The sequence below is a fragment of the Calonectris borealis genome, chromosome 1, assembly GCF_964195595.1.
Source record: "Calonectris borealis chromosome 1, bCalBor7.hap1.2, whole genome shotgun sequence".
In the NCBI taxonomy this organism is placed as follows: Eukaryota; Metazoa; Chordata; class Aves; order Procellariiformes; family Procellariidae; genus Calonectris; species Calonectris borealis.
In genome coordinates, this window is record NC_134312.1 from 200,621,923 (window position 1) to 200,643,001 (window position 21,079).

Genomic DNA, 21,079 nt, shown 5'->3' on the forward strand with positions numbered 1-21,079 from the left:
TTAAGGTGTCAACTTCAATGTGAAACACTAGAGGGTAGTATGTTACTGCCAATACTTTATTTTAGAACATATCCATAGTCATGATTTTTTAATCCCTTGAATTTATTATACAATTCAATATTTTAAAACAAGTGTAGAACTAAAGGAAAAAAGAGTGCTTTTTTTCTCTGACTGTGAGCGTGGTGTGCAATGATTATTTTTGGTTTAGGTAGAAAAAGGATTGGGTTGAATGTAGATCTGACTTTTGTCTGTCTTCAGAAGTGTCATTAGGAACACAATACTTAGAATTATTCACTCTGCCTGATGTCTCAACATTCACACTTACGTGTACACAATGTAAATAAACAGTGGTATATAAGAAGAGGCAGTTTTACCAAGAGATACTTGGTTTTGATGTTTAACCAGGCAAATATTTATAAGTTCATGACATTGCTCATATGCTCATTACAATCGGGGTGGGGTTTTAGTACTTGAATAACTTTTTTTTTTTCTCTTTTCTTTCAGGCACCACCTTCCATGGTCAATAATGAACAACGCCAACATGCCGAGCACATATTCTTATCATTTAGAAAATCAAAATCACCATTTGCTGTTTGCAAACACATTTTGGGTAAGTTTTAATAAATTAAGTTAAGCATGTGCCTGTCTTTATAATTGGAACTGTGCTGTTCTTCTGCAGCTGGGAATACGAACATTAGTTTTGATACTTTTTGATGGAGCTATTTTTTGATGGAGCATGAAGCCTATTGCTGCCCTTCAGTTTTGTTTCTGGCAGCTTTAAAGTCTGCAACGTGCAGCTTCGTGTAGCTAAGTTCCTAAACTGATTTAATAGATTCAGGGTTCCTCTGCTACATGATTATTGTAATAATGTCTAATCTGTGGAGCTTGTAGAACTGCCTGTAGTGCAATTGCTTGGCTTGATGCTTCCCATTGAATCAACCAACGATGCAATTTTATATACTTTTGCCAGAATTTGCACTGGTGCTGAACTTTTCCATGGTAAGAATTTATTTCAGGTTGAATGTCTTAGTAAGTTGCTGTTAAAAGCCCAACTATAGTGTTTTTTTTAAAAAAAAAAAAGTAGTTAGAAAAGTTTCTGTCCACCTGGTAGAGGCAACAGAGTATTGATTCAAAGTTTTGTGGTATTATACCTGTAGAGAAAGGAAAGAGGTAGGTATCACCTTTTATCAGAAATTTCTTGGGTTTTAATGGAAATGCTGTAAATGTGGTTGTGTTACAAGTCTTTAAAAACAAATCTGTTTTTACAGGCGCTATAGAGACTTCTTAGAGTTTGGCAGCTAAATAATCTGAAAATTGCAGGAGCAGTAAGCATGTAAGATTCCTGCTCAGCACTGCTGTACTGACCAGGTGTGAGTGCTGGGGGGAGGCAAGGGGGAGGTTTCAGTGAAAGCCGACTCCAAAATCTGGTGAGGAAAACCTGGAAATTTGTGGAAAAGAACACACGCCAAAACATAAAAAGCAACTTTTCTTTCAAAGCATTTGCCAGAATGAAGAGAGAAATATTAGAATCATATTTAAAATATGATTATTTTCATACTTAATTCATTCCACAGTAATTTTTTTTAACAGTTATTTCTAGATTTACTGGATTAGAGATGTACAATTCATTAATATTATGACATCAATATTGCAGGCCTGCTACTGTGTTGTTAAATTATACTGTGAGATATAGAGCAGGCTGTGGTTCCTTTCCTACACCCACTGCCCAACCAAAATTTTTTCTACGAATGAGTTTTTTCTAGTTAGTATATTATATTAGTACTTCATCTGGTCCTGAAGACTGTAACCACACTTTCTGCTTTATGGGTCTGCAAAATTGATGCTTTTTATTTTCAAATCGATTTTTAGAGAATTTTAAGTGGGCAAAAAAACATACTTAAGTAACTTTGCAGAACATTTTGGTCTCTCATAAGTGATGTATTTGTCACCACTCAGAAGTAAACAATGGAAGTTTATTAAATAATACCTAGTAGTACTGTCTGTGCTAAGGGATACATCACTGCATCTTGTTTTCAAAGAAGGGAATACAATTTGGCATTAATAATGAAATATCACTGCAGACATTGTTCATTTTTTTTTCTTCTGCAGTGTGGCTTGTTGTAAGGAATGTGATCCTGTTTTTAACACCTTTTGGATGTCTAGAAATATTACATCCTTAAACTGCCCATGTGTATCGCCATCGAGAAACCAGCATGTTTCCCCATGGGGCAGGTTTTTACTGGCAGTGGCTTCTCCAGTAGGCAGTTGTGATGCTGAGACCTGGAAATGAGAGGCTTTTCCCAAAACTTTGTGCTTCATGAGTAAGTCTGGACAGAAAGCACAGCTAGTTAACACTTGGGAGGTGAGAAGGGAGAGGCAGGATTATGAAATCAGGAACTAGGAAGGGAAACAAGCTGTTTACGATGAATAAAAGAGTTACAGTGTACTGAAGGGGTATGTGAGTAAGGATGGGTAGGAACCAGAGGATCAGAGCACATGGGCTTAAAAAGAAACAGGAAAAAAATGGTCAAGACAGGAATTGGAATGGAGGTAGAGATAACAAGGATGTTGACAGCGTTCATGGAAAGAAGAGTGTACGACCGATACAGGGAGAGCAATGGAGATGATGAGCGTGAGGAAAAGGGGAACAGCCACTACCGTATAGTTTCTTTAGAAACCTGGAGTTGAACCCAGGAAGCATGAGACTACGTTCTTCTGCTGTAAGCTTATAGCTCTTAAATGTACTGGCAAAACTTGTCCTGTCTTTCTTTAGTAACTTCATGTAGAGGATAATGGTGCTCTGAGTAGTTATAAGCTTACACCGAGTGCTGGATGTCTGTGCTGTTAATGATTGCAGTTGTGCATCTGCAGTACTTAACGCAAAGGAGAAATTCCATCCTCTTTTTTTTTTTAATAGCATTCTCTTTTTGCCTGAGCTTTGTACAGTTTGAAAAGCCAAAGACCCAGAAGGTAGAAAATGCCAGAATTAAAATACCCATGCAGGAATAATCTGGCTCATTTTTATGTGTTAGACGTACGCATTAATCTTTTAATTAAGTGGTTACTTAGTTTTCCAAATTAAGCTAAGTAGATTTACAGGGGGTTTTTGATTTAAACATGTTTACCTGTGTAGGGTTTAGATTTGGAGCCTGATTAAATCACCTAGAAACATTTTAGCAAATTGGCTCCTATCTTGGATATAGAACTTGCATATAAAGGAAATATATATTATGAACTTGTGCGTATATAACTGGAGGAAGAAAGTTTGTTTTGTAGTTATTTAAAGCCCGTCATCCCCTGACTGAGGCTTTCTTGAATAAACCCAGTTTTCCTAGTCCTGGCAGGTCGTCCACCATAGTTCAAACTCCGCTTCTTGTTCGTTAATTTTATTTCACCATTTCATATTTTATGCTTTTGCCACCATTTTTCCGAATGGTCTTTCTATGTTTCCTACAGAGCTCAGAATGTTTTGAAACTGGCTACTGACATACTACCTGCTATTTCTAAGTTAAAATTTTTAAAAGCAAAAGAACAAAAAAAAAAAAATTCTCTGTAGCTTTCTATCATCATATAAATTAAATTCAAATTCTGGGTTTTTTCTGTAAATTGTATTTGGTAGTCACACAAACCATCACCTTTTTCCATAACATCTTTTTCTAGTTTCTTTAGTGCATCTATATACAAAGCAATCAGATATTCAGATAATAAGGGCTAGTGATTCCTACACTTTGTTAGAAAGTTGTATTTTGATTACCTTGAGATAAATACAGAAGCTTGAATATAATGTAGGAAACCTTAAATACATAAGTCTTTAAAACTTTTGTTGTAATAATTAAACACAAATATTTATGTGTAAGTGGGCTTGCTTCTCATTACCATCCATAAAATACATGTAATTTTGTGTACTGTTGGTTCCAAAGGCAAGCACATGAATGATAGAAGAATCTTCAGTTCTGGCATATCTTAATGTATTGTGATTAAATCTGTCATTTTTATTTTATTTTGTTCCACAGTTGTGTTAGCATTCTTATTCTTGATATTTTGGCCAGTCTTCTCATGCAGCCAACTTTTCTTCCCCTGAGTCTCTGACACAAATAATATTGGACAATTTGATAATTGGGTTATTGGTTTCCCCTCCCTTTTGAGGTGTAAATTCTTTGTCTGATTTCATAGCAACAAAATTCCATTTAATAATAAATTAACTAATAGTAAATTCCATTAATTTTTTTTTTTGTTAGAAATACATGCAAGCTAAATACATGTATGTCTTCTGATACTCAAATTGCCTTTTTTTTTCCCCACAGAAACTAGTAAAGTGGACTATGTCCTTTTTCAAGCTGCTACTGCAATAATGGAAGCAGTTGTAAGGGAATGGATTCTCTTGGAAAAAACTAGCATCGAGTCGCTGCGAACATTCCTTCTAACCTATGTCTTACAAAGGCCTAAGTAAGTGTAGAAAAAACACCTCTGAATATGCATAGGATTATGCATAGTCTCAGTTATCCTTTTGTTTCCAAGGGTAGCAGTGGAAGACCATTTCAACAATAATTTGTCTTCCATTCTTAACACTTAGTTGACTTCTGTAGAGTTGTCAGCTTTCCCTTATGAATTTACATAAAATGTTTGAAAAAGAAATGAGTTTAAAATTTTATCGGACAGTGATGTTCAAAATTATTTGCAAACAAATTTTTACAATGTTATTTACAGCCTTCAAAAGTACGTTCGGGAGCAGATTCTATTAGCAGTAGCGGTGATAGTGAAACGGGGATCATTAGACAAATCAATCGACTGCAAAAGCATTTTTCATGAAGTCAGCCAGTTGATCAGCAGTGGTAACCCCACTGTGGTAAGTATTTTGTTTTCTTCGTCAAAATTTAAGCAATCTGTATCAGCAGCATAAGCTCTATACTTAGTGACTATAAAATCTTGTATACTTCTCTTATCTAAAAATAAAAATTAGTAATTAAGTTGATAGCTATTCAAGCAATCATTTACCAAGTCGAAGATTTTTGAGTAAGAATGTTTTGGGACTAGTAGTAGTACGTGTGGTTCTTTGGTACACAATTACATGATATTTCTTAGGGAATAGGTTTCTCTCCATAGGCGCTGTAACTGTCACTAATGTGATGGGGTTTTTTTCCCTGTTTCTCTGGGTTTCTCTAATAAAACTGCATGATCTAAAACGGATTTTCCATTAGCTGGCAGGTTCTCTACACACTCTGCTCCCCTTCCATCTGTGCAGTGCTGCACCCTCCTGTGGCTCAGCTGTCGGAATAGGCTACCCGGCAAGAGGCATAGGCCTCTGCTGTTCTCTGGGAGACGGGTAGGTGGAGAGAAAGGGGTGTGAGGAAGTAAAATGTGGAATGGAAATACAAAACTTACTCTAGATTTAATGTCATACTACTAGGGGTAAGTGTTACCTTCTATACTGAGCTCAAAGTGGAAACAAGGTGTCCAATATCTACTATGCATTTAGCGAAATTCCGTTTGCTATGCCAGGAGATAAGTTTAGAATAGGTCATAATAGAGGCATGTAACTAGAGATTAAAGAGAGGTGATTTTTCTCCTACCAAATGCAAATTGAATATTATGTAGATTCCATGCTGACACTTTTAACTGAAGCTTTTCTCAAACAAAACAAACCTTGAGGGAACGGACTCCTACCATTGCCGAGCATTTAGAGCAGCAGTTGTACTAGATGTGAGCGGCAAATGTTTAATTCTGAAAATTTGATCAAAATGTACTAGAAGTAATGCCGCTCATGTCATGGTCCTAAAAATAGTGTGTCACCTCTGAGCACAAGTGATATCCCCTCAGGGTATGGAAATTTCGGTTACACTTCTAAACCTTAATTTCACTGTTATTTAGCTTAAGGAGAACATGTCAGCCTTTTTGGTTGTGCAGAATTTGGATAGAAATGGGTATTTGTTTAGGAGAACAATGTTAAGTTCATGCTTTTTTCCAGGGAACATAGTCTTGTTATTAAAATGGAGTTACAACTGAGATTTTCAAGTTTTTTGCATGCTGGTGTGTATGCTTATGTAGTTTATATGATCTTTCCGTAAAGATGCAAAAGTGGAGTAAATAGAAATCTGGATGTTGACAGAGAAGTTCTCTCTGAACTAATTCTTGCACAGTCCAACTTCTGCGGTTGTTTTCTGTGCATGCACTAATATACAGACACGTTACACTGAACACAGCATGCAGGAAGCTAAGACTGCCAGCTGTAAGTATTTCACCCCGAGCTTGCTGCAGAACAGAGCGCGTCGCAGAGGAGCTCTGGCTGGGGGAAGGGACAATATTTCACTGTCCTCTTCTCCAAGTTTCATTGCTACCACCGTACAGAGACCAAGTTTGGCTCAGCTTCTCATTTCCTTTTATCTACCCCTCTTCACAAGTATTACTTTCTCCATAGTTTTTCCAAAGTATTTGTGCTGAGGTTTTAAGAAGGGTATTTAAAATGTCTTTAGTATATAGAGATGTTTTCTATTCCGGTATGATAATACAATGTACTAGTAAAAAATGACACACGATGCTGCTGGAACATCTTTTCTGTAAGGTGCAGTATATCTTTGTTAGTCTTTGGCAGGCTGGTGATAAACCTATGCTCCCATGTACGTACGTATGAGGTTTTCTAATATAAAATAATAATGAGTTCTCATTCATAAAAATGTTCTTGTAATCTTCTGAGACTTCGCTGCAAGAGAAACTCTGGTACTGGCACAGCTTCATGTGACCCAGGACTTGGCATAGACAATAATGAACAGTAACAAAATTGTGTGTTAGCACAGTGCCTGCCACAACTGAGCTCTGAGTGGGTTCAGGGCACGCCTCTTGTATAAATATATAATAACTTTGAGAGGTTGTATGAAATAATTCATACAATGAATTATCTACTTATCTCTTCAAATATGGGTGGGTGTTTTTACTAGTGTCTCTGTAGTCTTCAACCATGCCCATCAGGCCGCGTGGAACCACAGTGGTGCAGCCGCCTTGCCGCCGTGTGGAGTCTCAGCGGAGGGTGCTTCAGGGTACGATATGAAGCTAAGGGAGTGATACTGCTTTCAAGATCTAAGTTGTGCTGTCAGGACAGTGCCATGCAGTGTCATAAGTGTTTCTGCACTTCACTGGAGAGGTGTTTATATTAGTTGTTTATAAAAAACACGCCTCCACCCAAGTCAGGGAGGAGGCTAGGATATGGGTGTTGGGAGAGATCAGCAGGTGTTTTCCAGCCCTCTGTACCTCCCTGACTCCTTCCACTTTTTTAGCACTTCTTTCCTGTGATGTGATGTGCACTCTTGCCTCCAGCCTTGTATGCTCAAGTTTCAGGAGTCTGTCACACCTTTGTGACTCCCAATTCTCTATTGAGTCTCTTGGTCCCTTTCTGTATCCTTCCCAGACTTCTGCTCCGTGTTTCCTCTGACCTACTGCCCACCCGTTTGTGTCTTCCTACCTCAGGTTCACTCAGCAGCTGAGAAATAACATATGGAGTCAGCAGCAGGTCACTTCGTATTTAAAAATGTTTAAAGCTCTCAAAAGTGGCTCTTAGCTGTTGATAATGGCTTCTTACAGCAGTTTGTAATTGAGAGAAAGTCCTTTTTAAAAAAAGCAAAGTGGTCTCTTGCCTGCTTCCCATTTGCTTTTTCCTCTCTGCTGTCTCTGAAGCTTCCTGGCCCTTCTTTATCTTACAAGAATAAAGTAGGTCCGTAACCTTTTCTATTCCCTGCCACCCTGCACCCAGTTCCTGTCAGACATCTGTACTAGTTTTGGGTGTGTTACACTCAAGCTCCTTAAAATCTTTGGGACTTTTCAGTAACATGTCGTCAGGGTCAAGTTCTGAAGGTTGGTGTAATGAGGGGAACAGCGAATGTAGATGGTACTAAGTCTTTTGCATGTGTTCTTTTGCAGGATTTGATATGCTTAATATCTTAACTTCTTGAGTATCAGTTAAAAATATCTTTAGAAATGGATGTATTTTGAGGATGGAACTTCAAGTTATGTTGAGTAATGCTGTGGCAAACTGACACGGAAGCAAGACTGATGGATGAACTGTTGAGAATGAAAAAATGCAAAGGAGATTGGAAGGAAGAGAAGGAGAGGAATAGTGATGAGAGGAAGAAAGTGGGCAGGAGATGAAAAAGATGGTTTTAGTATTGAATAATCTCTTAATAGTGGAACAGTGTACACGTTAAGAAAATAACAGGGCACTAAGGAGAAGTAATACTACAGGGATGGAAAGGATGCATGGTTAGAGCCAGGGTTTGAACCTGCAGCGTTGGCTCCTGCTGCCGCTTCTCTGCCGTATGGACCTTTATGGATCTCGTGGAAGAAACCTCAGCCTGAGAAGGGACAGCAAACTATAGAGGGTCTCGCTGCCTATTAATTTATAAATGAGTTTAGGTAGTAATCCTCTGGGAGGACAAGGATTAGCTTTGGAGTTTCTGGTTTTGTTTTTCCTGGCTCCTCCTGTAATATTGATAGAAGCTCCTCCTGCTCATGAAGGAGAGTCTGTAATCTCCCTCCAATTTCAGGATCTCTTTTCAAAATCTTCGTTTCTGGGGGACAGAGCTTTTGGCAGTAAACACAGTATCATGGGCCAATCTTAAAATGCTAAATACATGTTTTCTATCACTGGTTTCAAGATTTTGGAGAATTGTGTGGGCCAAGTTCTTCTCAACTATAAATGCTTTCAGTTTCTTGGCCTTTTCTTTTTGTGTTAGAATATTCTGCTTTTGCATAGCTGAAGGATTTCGTTTGTCCTTCTTCCCTGCCAGAAGAACAGGAGTCCTGGCAGCTAAGGTGACTGATTCCCAGGAGGAGGAACTGGTCTGCATGTGAACACAGAAAACTGGGCTAGGATATGGGTCATACCTTGGTTTCTTCCAGAATACGGGTAGGCAGATGCAGAGGGGTCCAACTGCTGCAGACCTGACATGGGACTGGGAAGCAACAGAAGCTGTGTTTTTTAAGATCTACAATGCATACAGTAGAATGTATTCTAGTGTAAAGCTCCATACCTGAAGCCTAAATTTTTCTGTATATGTAACAAAACTTGTCAAGACTTACTGGAAGAGCTCTGGGATCCTAACAGTTTCTTCTCTCTTAAAATCTGTAAATCTGTTGATCTGTTTCCCCATGTTCATGGTTGGGCTAGAGAGGAGATTCAGATGCTTCAGTTACCTGAAACTGCTGACGAATGTGCTGTGGATGGATCTCACATGAACAGTGGGAAATATTAATAAGCAGAACTCTAGGCATTCATCCTCATTGATAATAATAATGGCTGCAGAGATAACTAGTTACATTTATTTAGCATTTATGTTCTTATTTCTGTTCTTTAAGAGGAATTTTCCTTCTGGATCCCTGTCTAGCTGTTGTTGTCTCATGTGGTAGGGTAGGAGTTGGAGAGGCTCTCATTACTGTAACATTTTGACAAAAACATATATATTATTTTCCCCCCTCTAACCTCAGCTGTATCTTCTGGTCTAATAAAATTATTACCTTGTCCTATGAACCTTACTGCCCTTGAGACATGTTGAGTATAAAAACCAGATGGTAAAACAGGATATTTAAGCTGTTTCCTTCATGCTGACAAGTGCTCTATAAAGGCCTAAGTTAGTGTGTTAAAGATTGCTTTGGGAATTTTAGGGATCCAGAAACTACTCCAAATATGAGGGTAAAACTTGTAGTAGAAATGTAAAAGAACTTTAATACATAAGTATTTTTTTTAGTAGTTGTATTAACCAGGGTGCCTTTTAAAGTTTTCCGATTTTTCTTTTGAAAGAGACCTTACTTTACTGGAGATGCAGTACAGCAAGACTCCAGCTTAGTTGCTTAATAACTTTAATATTAGAAATTGATAGCTCTCAGTATTATCATTTACAATAGAGCTACAGTTTCAAAGACAGGGCTGGGAAGTGAGGAGACGTGATCCAGAGGAGAGATGGATGCCCCCTGTTCTATGTATGGCATCCAGGACTCTCCGTTTCCTCAATTCTGCTGTCTCATGAGATGTGTAGGTGTGGAGGCCCTCATGTGTAGACCTCAGAGACTCGCTGGAAAGAAATAATGCCTTTACATGTGTTACACCTATTTATTACTGTGGTGACACACAAATAAACAGGCTTGAGGGGAAAAGCCTCTTTAAGAAGTTTATTGACCCTGGCTGGTCAGTCTTTAGTGCCTCTTCCTCTCAGAGGTACTGCCCTTCTGAATATATCAGTAACAAACTGGATCTGTGTGGGAGTCTGCTTAAAAACAACCAGCCTTCTCCCTGCTAATCTTTTTGTTTTTTTCCTTTAAGCAGATCTGCTGTGGAGCACAGCCGTGTAACGCAGCTCTTGGCATATCTGGTGGTATGGCAGGCAGAGGCGGGCGATAAGGACCAGGAATGAGTACTGGGAAAAGTGGGGGGAGAGGGGGCAGCTGCCCACCGAAGAGCACTTGCCAGGATGATGTATATTTAAAGGTGGTTGATACTGATGGCGAGCAGCATGGCTAGTCTTACTATTCATTATTTTGAATTTAATTGAAAGTCTTGGATTTGTTCATGCAACTACCGTAGGAGTGCAGATTCAACCTGGAGAAGGATATGTTACCTCTAGATAAATGGTTTTCAGACCTTCACTTCTTTTGATGAGATTACTTTTTTTTCCCTCCTCCTAAGTTCTGCTTCACAACTTCGCCCGTCCCCAGAGAAACAAAGAAAAGCATGTTTTGCACCCTAAGCTCCAGCAAACTCTGGACCTTTTCCATTATTAGTAGAGGCTGCTACTTCCCTTCTCTCTTTGGCCAAAGCCTGCATGCTTCACATGCCACAAGATCATCTTCCTGTGGCCCCCAGTGATTCGCAGAGGAATTGGTTTTCTCTTTCTCAGCTCAATCTTGGGGGTTTCCCTTGCTTGGTTTGCCTGGTTCCCCCCAAGGAAGGGAAGCAAGGTCTCGCCTGTTGTGCTGCTGTAGGTGTGGTGTGTTAACCTGGTGCTGCTCGTCTGTCTTTGCATGCTGGCAGAGGGGGAATGGGAGGAAAGGGGTGCACTGCCCAGCCAGTCCCTTACTGCTGACAGCACAAAACTGCAGCTGTGGGTCCTATTCCTATCATCCTGTCCCTGCTCTATAGCTTTTTTCCACCAGTTGGCTCATTTGGGAAGGAACAAACAGATAAAATCCGATGGGTTCTTCCTGGTGCTTGCTTATATTTCTTAAGAATGTATTTTGGTTTTCTTTGGTTGGGAACTACTACTTCAGCTCCTGGGTTCCCCCCTCCCCTCCCATAGCAATACTCACAAGTTGACAAGCTGGAGTGGCCCCAGTTACTCTATGTACATAATGGTGTTTCTTTTGGTCCTGTGGCCATCCTGTTAACCTTTCCATTAGGAGTTGCAGCTTACATTCTGGGGATTTAGATACTCTGAAAATGTTAGCAAATACAGCTGTGCTTATTCAAGGAAGTTAGGGAAGAAGTATATTACCACCTTTATAAAGGAAGCCTTGCTTTAAACAATTTATGTGGTAAAATTGCTTTTAACACATTCTCCCTACAGAATTTTATCACCTAGGAAGCAGCACAGCAAATTCTACTTCTGATAGATTTACTCTTTGATTCTTCCTGCTCTTGTGCAAATTAAAAGTAGCTGGTTTAGGGATAGTATTAAATGCTTCTTGTGGCTTCCCCTTGGTTTCAGTAACAGAGTTTACATTACACGGATGGAGACAAAAAGTTGTCTAAATGCATATTGAGGCTGGCAGTGATCTAACGTAACAGGGTAGATGTTATGATTTGCTCTGTTCAGGTGAGACCTTTTAAATATATTTAAATATATTTACTCATTTTTCTGTAGGTATAAATGACACTTGCAGAAGGCAGGGGGGGTTGCTCGATAGTTTAGGTTTTGTAGTAAAATTAATGATTTAATCAAGCCTCTGACAACCTAGCTGTATCTCTGCTCTGAATTTCAGAAGAGAGGAAACACTTTTGGTGTTGTAGTTCATTCTGCTTTGTTGGCTTTTCTGCCTTGGAGCTGGTGTACCACATGTCCATTTTTTCCTAAGCTGTATTTGAACTCTTCTTCCTTTCAGATGCTTTGTAACCTAACTACCCTCAAATGAAGCGGTTCACTTATTCCATGGGCAGTCCAGGCACAAGTGTGAAATCCCTTCAAACATTATGGCTTTAACTTTTGTTATAGGGGACATTCCATTTGGAGGAATAAGTTGCATTTACCTTCTGCATCTGAGTTTTATGGATTATATATAAATGTTGTTTACTGTTAAAATGGTGCATGGTCTTTCTGTAGTGTCTGTGTTTTATTAGAGTAGTTTAAAAAGAAAACCACTAAAACGATGTTACTACTGGGTGTCTGATTGCCAAGTTAATCTCTTATCACAAGTCCCATTGATCTTCTGTTTGAGCAGCTGAGAGTCTATTTTATGTATAGCGATCTTTCATGAAGTTTATTCCTGGTAATAAAGCTAACTGGGGTGAGTGCCAAGCTATTCTCAGAGGCAGTCCACTCTCAACAAGAGAAGTATTTTATTTTGTTAGATGGGGTTATTGTTTGGGTATGTACTTGTGGCAGAACTAGTGAAATTGCTAGCGAGTGAGTCAAACTAGGTTCAGAGGTGTACTCTTACTGGTATGAAGTTAATGGCATTACTGCACAATAGACATTCAGATCTGACTTTTAATATGATGCCCAGAATCATGTGCATTTTCTACTTATTACTGTATGGTATTACTAAATTGGATTGTTAATCTCTCCTGGGGCAGGGCAAAAACCTTAAAAAAAACCACACTACAAAACAATAAAAAAAAAACCTCTCCACCCTAGAACTTTACATTTATTAAGTGCATTCAATTTTGTTATGTGTAAGAGGAAGTAATTTTATTTCACAGAGCACAACTGTTGGTTTATCTAAAATTATGTTGTTTTTCAGATTTTTGAAATCCTTCCTTTAATAGCCTGCATTTGTATTGAGGTACTTAAAGTGTCTTTATACCAAACATACATGTAAATTAAAAAAATGTATTTCAAAATATTAGTAGTTAACTTTCAGCAAAGTTACTTTTCATGAAGTAAAACTTTACTTTTCGTAAAACTTACTTAAGCTTTATTCCAGAGTTTCTGAATTATTACTGTGTATTCAGAAGAGTTCAATAGATGGCAGGACACATGTTCTTTTATGCTAATTATTTTGTTAATATTCATATAAAAATGGCAGTCTTACTGCTATGCACAACAATCTATATAAATACCTATAGTCTTATGGCAGTTTTGGGAAGCAGTGGTGGTTTTGTATGCAGCTCTGTGCAAATGCTTGACATTGCAAGGACAGGTTACAGGTCTTGATCTGTTCCTCTGCTCTTGTCTGTAAGCTAAACTCCTGGGGGCTGGCACCTACCTTCGGGGAAACCACTCTCAAGCAATCTCCTCTCAGCCTGTAGTTGCAGTAAATTTTAAATTACTGGCCAATATCTTATCTTTGGTCTTCTCCTGCTCTGATGACCTGCATATATGGATGTACTTACAATTCCTCATGGATACAAGGGGTAAGCACAGATGCAAAGAGTGACAGGAGGGCATGGACGTGCCTGTAGTGCGCACAGCACCCTTGGGATGGTGAGGGAATGGGGCAGGATTTGCACCCCAGGTATCGGAATACCAAGGTGAAGGAGTTGGCGGGATGCTGGGAATTCAGTGGGAGGGAGGGGAACGGAGGGATGCAGCGTGCCCTGGTCTGCGCTGTGCGTCAGGCTGCTGGAGGGAATAAAGTACGTAAATCTCTAGTAACGTCACGCTTCTCCTTTCATGCTCAAAGCAGGTACTGATGTCAGAACTACCTGAAGTGGCTCCTATTGAAATCAGGGGGGCAGGTCACTGCTCAGGCTGACTTATCAGGCTCTTAGCAGATTCAGTCAGCCTAGCTGCATCCATTGCTCTTTACATCTTTGAAGAGATTTCTGTACCATCAATCATAAAATTTAACCTTCCTTTTAAATTTCTCCTTGAAATCAGGAGAAAAGCACACAAAAAAAAATCTGGAACACTCTTTTATCATGCAATAGCACATTACTATCCAAACAGAAAGGATAAATTATTATATACCATGTAAGCAAACTGGAAGGAGAAAATGTCTATAATTTCAGCTATTATTAACTATTTGTAATCACGGTGGGAACAAACATTTTTTTCCTATTGCTCCTTACCTGTCATTCAAACTTACTGATTTGTTTTCCAATAATTGGCCCTGCTTGTCCTGTGGTCGTCTGGATGGCGGCTTGGTGTGAAGATCTTTGCATGATAAAGCAGAAGCAGCCAGGCTGTTGTACTATTGTAATCAGTAATACCACATGGTAATCATGGTAGGTTACAGAGCATCAAACTGTACAGATTTGTAATTGCAACTAATGATGTCTTTACATCATGGCTTCCCTGAGCTGAAAAGTATCAGTGTGTCGGTAATTCAAGCATAAAATAAAATCCTGCATTTTAAAGTATTTAGAAAGCCTTGTGAGACTTCTGCATCTCCTGGCACATAATGAAATTGGGCAGTGTTCTCTGGCAACTTTGCGTTATTCCTTTAAAAACATGTATTCTTGTCTGAAGCGTTGTTCTAGAGCCAGACTTCAGGGTTGGTTTGGAGTTTTTGGGTTTTTTTGTGGGGTTGTTTTTTAGTTTGTTCCCTCCCCCCCCCCCCGTTTAATTCTTTTCATATGGAACTTTTAATGGTGGATTTAAAACTCAGTGTTAGCCCATGCTAATTTTTTTTATATTGGATCAAATCTGGATTTCGTCTAAATAAGAAATATTTATTGTATAAATAGCTTACACAGAAATTTTGAAGTAAAATACTGAAATGTTTGAGCTAATTAGAAGTATTTCTAAGTCTAGTATAGAACTGGCAAAATTGCACTTTTGCTGGAGTGAAGTGTGATTTGTTTTTCACTGGCTCAACGTTGCTTTTATCATATGTGACGTGTGGCAGTGGTGACTGTAGATGAGAAATAATCCACTTGAAAGAAATAGTTATTTCTTTAAAATAGGAAAGCTTGGACTTAGCAACTGATGAGTAATATGCTGGTCCACTGTACAGCTTTATTATGTAGTAGTAGAGAAAACCCATATATTATCATGAAGCCGCTATGTTGGATCTGTCTGGGACTTATTTAGCAAGTAAGAATGTTAATTTAGTGTATACTGGCTAAGATAACTACTTGTCTGGGGGGTCAAGGTACTGACTTCAGAGGCATTTCTGAACAAAGATGTTGCAGTTGGTGGGTGGATGGCACTGGTCTCAGCTGTTGTATGAGCTTGCATAAATAGTATCATCTCCACTTTAATCTTTCGGGTGTTCAGAGGTAGTGTGCATATTTCTGTTTAACCCCTGGACACTTGCTGGCATGCATGACCCTTTAACAATTCCTATCCCTCTGTCCATCCCTGGCACCTTGGCTCCAAACAGTCTGGGAAGATAGCCAGTAGTTTTGAAGTTTTTTGTTAAGAACGTCTCTTTAACAAAAAGTGTTTTCATTTCATCGGTATACAGTTTCTATTGTGCTTGTTACAGTAGTGTATGGCACGCTTCTGAAGTACTTCTTGCATCTCCACTGTACAATATTTACTGCCCTTTGAATATAATGATCAGTTAAAAAAATACTAAAACTGGTGTTGATGGTTACTGGACTTTGGCATCAGGAAAAAAAAGCTTTTTTTTTTATTTCAAAAAACAGCCACAAAGGCTGGAGCAGTGTGTTTCATAAAGGAAAGTTGGCTTTTAAGTTGTATTTTAGGATAAGCATTTGATTTACCTTACCTTAAATTTTGAGAATGAAAAAAATACTTAAACCTTCAGTCCTCATGGATCTGTTTCTCCAAAATTAACTTGCCTTTTTCTCACCAGTTTTTATATTGCTTCAGAGACATCATTCTAATAGAGTAGTTTCAAGGGTTCTTTCTGAGGCTTGGGGATGTTGTGCTTTGGAGGGACGTATCCAAAAGCTTTCAAGCATCAGGGCTTTCTGCGTATTTCTCTCCTTTTTTTTTGATGGGGGAGAGGGAAAAGATGTAGTAGACGGTGTATTGCAGGTGTTGTTTTTGACTAGCTTTTATCACTTTCAGTGGTATAAATTTAATCATGATCAAATACCAACACGGTAAGTGTAGCAAATGCAAAGAAGGGCCAAAACAAATTTCAGAGTGACCTGAACTATTAGATCAATAGAAATAAGTGGAAACTGAATCTTCCCTGAAACTAATACCTGTAAAGCCCTGGGCACAGGGAGAGAAAGTAAACAGCAAGGCTGGGAAATGGATTGCAATGAGTTTGTTTCCATTTTGTAGTGATGATTGCACAGGTGCTAGCTTTTATATTGCTCAAATACTTGAATTTCTTTTGTAAGGATGGAGTCTGGATGATCCCAGAGGTAGTTCACCCAAGGATCTATACTCCTGAAAGTCTGAGTTGTTCTAGTTTGTGTTAGAAGAAACTGAAGTAATAGTCATAGAAATATGCTAATAAAATAACTGAAGGACAATGTAGGTGCTATTACGTTATTGGACACCTTTTAGTTATATTATTCCCCCTTATTTTTTTTATAGCAAACTTTGGCCTGTTCCATTTTAACGGCGTTGTTGAGCGAGTTCTCAAGTTCAAGTAAAACCAGCAACATTGGACTAAGCATGGAGTTCCATGGTAACTGTAAACGTATATTTCAGGTAAACTAGTTCTGTATCAATATATGCTACCTGTCTTTCTAAAATTTAAACACTGAGAAGCAGAAGTACTTTCTTGTGCCAGGTGCATTCAGGTACAGTGTGTGCCTAACAGCATTTAATAGGACAAGTATTATATTATAAATGCAGATACTGGCTACTTCAGGAAAGTTGATAATGTATTTTTTAAAAACTTGTATCAAAAAGGTGCAATCCCTTTTTGCCCATTTTATGAATGTAGAGCTACAGATCTTTATGTGGTTGGACTCTTTAATTCCTTGGCTACCAATTGCAAACAAAACGAACACTCTGTGGAACAATGATAGTCTTAAATATAGCTTTGGTTTAAAGCCAAGGAGAGCTATGTATTTAAAAATATTATTGCAGATGGTGTAGTCTGGTTGTCTCAGATGTATTGTTTGCCCAGGCAGAAATGTTTTTGTGAAGGCATTGCTTTAAACTGACTGTGGTGGAACAACTTACCAGCTTTTTTCATGCCAAAGACCAACCCTTTCCTCCACCAGTTGTTAAGAACATATTGTTAAGTTTTTCTTTTAATGACTAGCATTTATGAGAAGATTTTTTTTCCTTATTCTTTACAAACACAATCTATTAATTTTGCCAAAAGAGTGGGGGGGGGGTTCTGACTGACAACTTCAGAATATTTTCTGTATTTTAATGAAAAATAGGGTGAAAACAAAATTCTTTTCTCTTTAGAAAAGTATTTATTTTTAATCAACTTTTTAATTAATGACTGAGAGACTCTATTAATATGTTGTGTTCGTCCTGACTATAGGAGGACGATCTGCGGCAGATCTTCATGCTCACAGTAGAGGTACTTCAGGAATTCAGCAGACGTGAAAACCTCAATGCTCAGATGTCTTCAGTGTTTCAGCGTTATCTTGCACTAGCCAATCAGGTCTTAAGCTGGAACTTCCTTCCTCCAAATTATATCCTTTTAATGTCAGGCCCTTTATTTCAGCTGACTTGGGTCACTTCTACCAAGTGATAAGTAAAGTCTTTGTGAGGAGAGAAAAATGTAAAACTTGTAAGCCTTGCATTTAGGCCTTGATTTATGTTTTCTTCCATTAGCGCTCATGGTTACCCCTGTGCTTGCTAACAGATGCTTACATACAGAAGCTGTTGCTCTTCATTAAAGTTTTGAAGTGTTTTATATAACAGGCAAAACTAGTTCAGCAGCGCAGCCCCCAGTTACAGTTGATGGTCTATCTGTTTGGTGCAGGGGAGAGGAAAAGTGTAATATGCTGCTTTGGTGCAGCACCAAATGGTGAAGAGGTCTAAGCTCTGTTGACTTTTTACGTGGAGATCTGATCTGTCCTACTTTTCTCCGTCAGAGGAGAGGAGGGGGCAGGTAAATGCCCCATCATCTAGGAATGCGCCTGCTCAACTGACCCCCCATAAAAGAGTATGGGAATGTAATAGAACATGTAATAGGTTCTCTTTGGTCTGAAGAAAAAGTATTTGCTAGCTGAGAGAAGAAATGGCATCTCCTTTTTTTGGCAATACACAGGTGCTGTTGCTTCCATTTTGACATCTTTGTGATGTGTGCTCATTATGGAAGTCCAGAGAAAGGTGGAGATGGAAAGTAAAAGAGGAAATGGGAATCAGAAGGAGTCTTAGCGAGGGAGAGAAGAAAAAAGATACAAAAATGCTTAGCCCAAGAAATGGGCTAGAAGAATATTGTAGAAATAATCAATCGCATTCTCCACTTAATAGAGGGTTAAGACAGCACTTGCAGTAAAACATTACAATGCCTCTTTTAATAGCTAGGCTGTCTTTAAGATGCTCGGGAAACTTTCCAAGAGCCAAATTTTTAAGCTGGTTTATAAACTTTTTTTCTTAAAACCTTTTGAATTTGCTGCTAAGTTATACATACTGCAGGAGTCTGGATGTTGCCTTCAAATCCACTGTAAAGGATTTTATTTACTTTCCTGGTTTGACGGTCAGAAGGAGATATCTGTGTGTTTCTGTTGTCTTTGATTCTGTTCATTATGCACTGGGCAGCAAAAGAGAAGTTTATTTGAAACCGGATATTCTTTGGTTTACATCTGTAAAGCAGAATACCAGTTATATTGTCTTTACGGAAGGTGCCACAGATTAAAAGTAAATATCCCACTCTTACTAATCAGTGAAGTGCTTTGGCAGGGGTCCAGAGGGGAATTTAGTGCATGTGCCTACAAGACTGAGACTGGAGTTAAATTATTGCATCTTATAAAAGTTCTTGGAAGAGGATTTGGGATTTGTAAGAATTCAAATAATATGTGAACACTTCTTTTTTCCGAAGCTGTAATCTTAAATAGAAAGGAAATGCTCTTGTGTTGTGCAGTGGTGGGTAGAGCTGGTTCCCTCTGAATTTTAGTCTTGCTCTGTGCAAACCTCTGATGTAGTCCCAAATACTGATGTTCTTACATTTTGAAAGTGAAGGCTTTCAAATGACCACTTTATCCTAGGCTAAGGTTTGCAGTGGTGGAGCTAGGTATCTACAAGCAAGATGTGAAGCCTTGCGAGTTCCAGCTTTCATTTATAACTCTATATAATATGAAGTGATTTAGTCTATAGGTGCTGGTAAATAAGTGTTACTTGAAATAGCTAAGCAAGCCGTACTACCGCTTAAGGTTAACAGTGTTTTCTGCTACTTGGCCTACTTGAGATACTACAGCTGTTAAACAAATTCTGGCCACTTCTGAAGATCAGATGGATCTTTAGTCTGAACCAGCACAAGTGCTCTTACATGGCTCTATTTCAAATATTTCCATAACTTCTGCTACACTTGATTCCATCTTTTTGTTTTCTACCATTGGACATTTCATTTTGCTGTAAGAATTACAGCACCAGCTTGGGTCTCCCTCCTTTATGTAGCAACCTGTTTTCACAGAAGTCGGAATGGCTTTAATCATCCTTGAGAAATGCGGATCTTAGCTGACGAAGATTCAGTAACTGTTGGTTATATTGTGGCACAAATATCTCTTCATTAAGACGACTGGTTTAAAAGTAACTGTTGATTGTTAGCTCATGGGCAGTGAGATTTGACTGCAGTTTCTAAATAGGTAGCGCATTACGTAAGAACGTAGGAATTGCTGTGTTGATTGATCAGTTGGTATCGTTTTGGAATCCTCTTTCCGAGTCTTGACAGTACATATGCCGAAGCAAAGGGCATAAATTTAATACTCGAAGCATGGAGTAAAATGATCGATTGTATCCACAGATACATCTTTTTTCCTTTAGTTGGTATTTCCCCTGGCAAGATAATACTGATTTTCAGTATTCCCGGCAGCATAACAGTAATCTGCAGTATTTGTATATAATCTTTAGCAAGATTCTTGTATCTTCAAAAAAAGGAAGTAGCATAAATGTGCATTAACTCTGCAGGGACCATCACCAAGAGGCACATTATTTAAATCACGAAGTTGCGAGAATTACATCAAAACATGTAACTTCTCAAGAGTTCTTGTGCTGTTACAGGATAACTTAGTATGTGTTACATTGTTAAATGGACAGTGCGGGCACCACTTACAACAGAAGAGTCGCAGTAAGTCTGTATTGTCTATTGCTAGCAAGAAGCGCTGGCATGAAAGATGCATTCTGGAATAACCATCTCATTGGAGCAACGAAAGAAGAGAGGCTGGGACCTACCTACTTTTAAGTTGGAACTCAGTAATTTTTGAGTGTTTTGGGATGTCCTGCCTGCAGTAGGAAGCACCGGGCGTGATGACCTGGGAGGCCTCCTGTCAGTCATGTGCAGTTTCTTCCATTTCATTTTCTAACACACAGGCAATCATCTATTGTTATTTTATCTGCTACTTCAAGGTATTAGTTCACCTGGTGTTTGCGGATGCCTCAGGGGTTTTTGGCAGTACTGTTGGAAATGACAATAACATAGGATTCCTATTTTGCACTAAGAACGTATGGCAGTCTCTTCTGGCATGTTGGCTTCTGCAGAGTTTCTTTTTTCAGTGCTGTTACAGCACTGTTAAATATTGTTTACTCGGATGGAACTAGTTTTTACTGCATCTTTTCTTAAATGAATGTTTTGACTAATTAAGGAAGTACAGGTGATCAGTACTAAGAGGTACAGCCCTCTCCTTTACAAGAGTGCCTTCAAGGATCCCCTACCTCGTACATAATCAGTGTCCAAATTCTCCAGTTAAGGAGCTGAATGTTGCTGGGCTTTAATGCACCTTGACATGGACATATATGTCCTGTGGAGTCAGAATGTAATTATAATTTATATTCTGTTATCTCCAGAGATGTTTCTCGCTTCTTCTTGACTTGGGGATTTATCTGTTCTTGGCAGCCACACTCTAATGGACTTGGGATGAATGTCCTTAAATGCAAAAGTTCTTAAA

General features: G+C 38.7%; 1 protein-coding gene across 1 annotated transcript in view; it reads left to right on the plus strand.

Moving 5' to 3' along the window:
- The window catches only part of XPO4 (exportin 4), an 86,178-nt gene that overhangs the window by 23,091 nt on the left and 42,008 nt on the right, over positions 1-21,079 (plus strand). Inside the window, exons 2-6 of the mRNA XM_075139941.1 lie at positions 505-610; positions 4,305-4,446; positions 4,708-4,846; positions 16,599-16,715; positions 17,509-17,662. Coding sequence (XP_074996042.1) covers positions 505-610; positions 4,305-4,446; positions 4,708-4,846; positions 16,599-16,715; positions 17,509-17,662 — 658 coding nt within the window. The remainder of the gene's footprint in view (positions 1-504; positions 611-4,304; positions 4,447-4,707; positions 4,847-16,598; positions 16,716-17,508; positions 17,663-21,079) is intronic.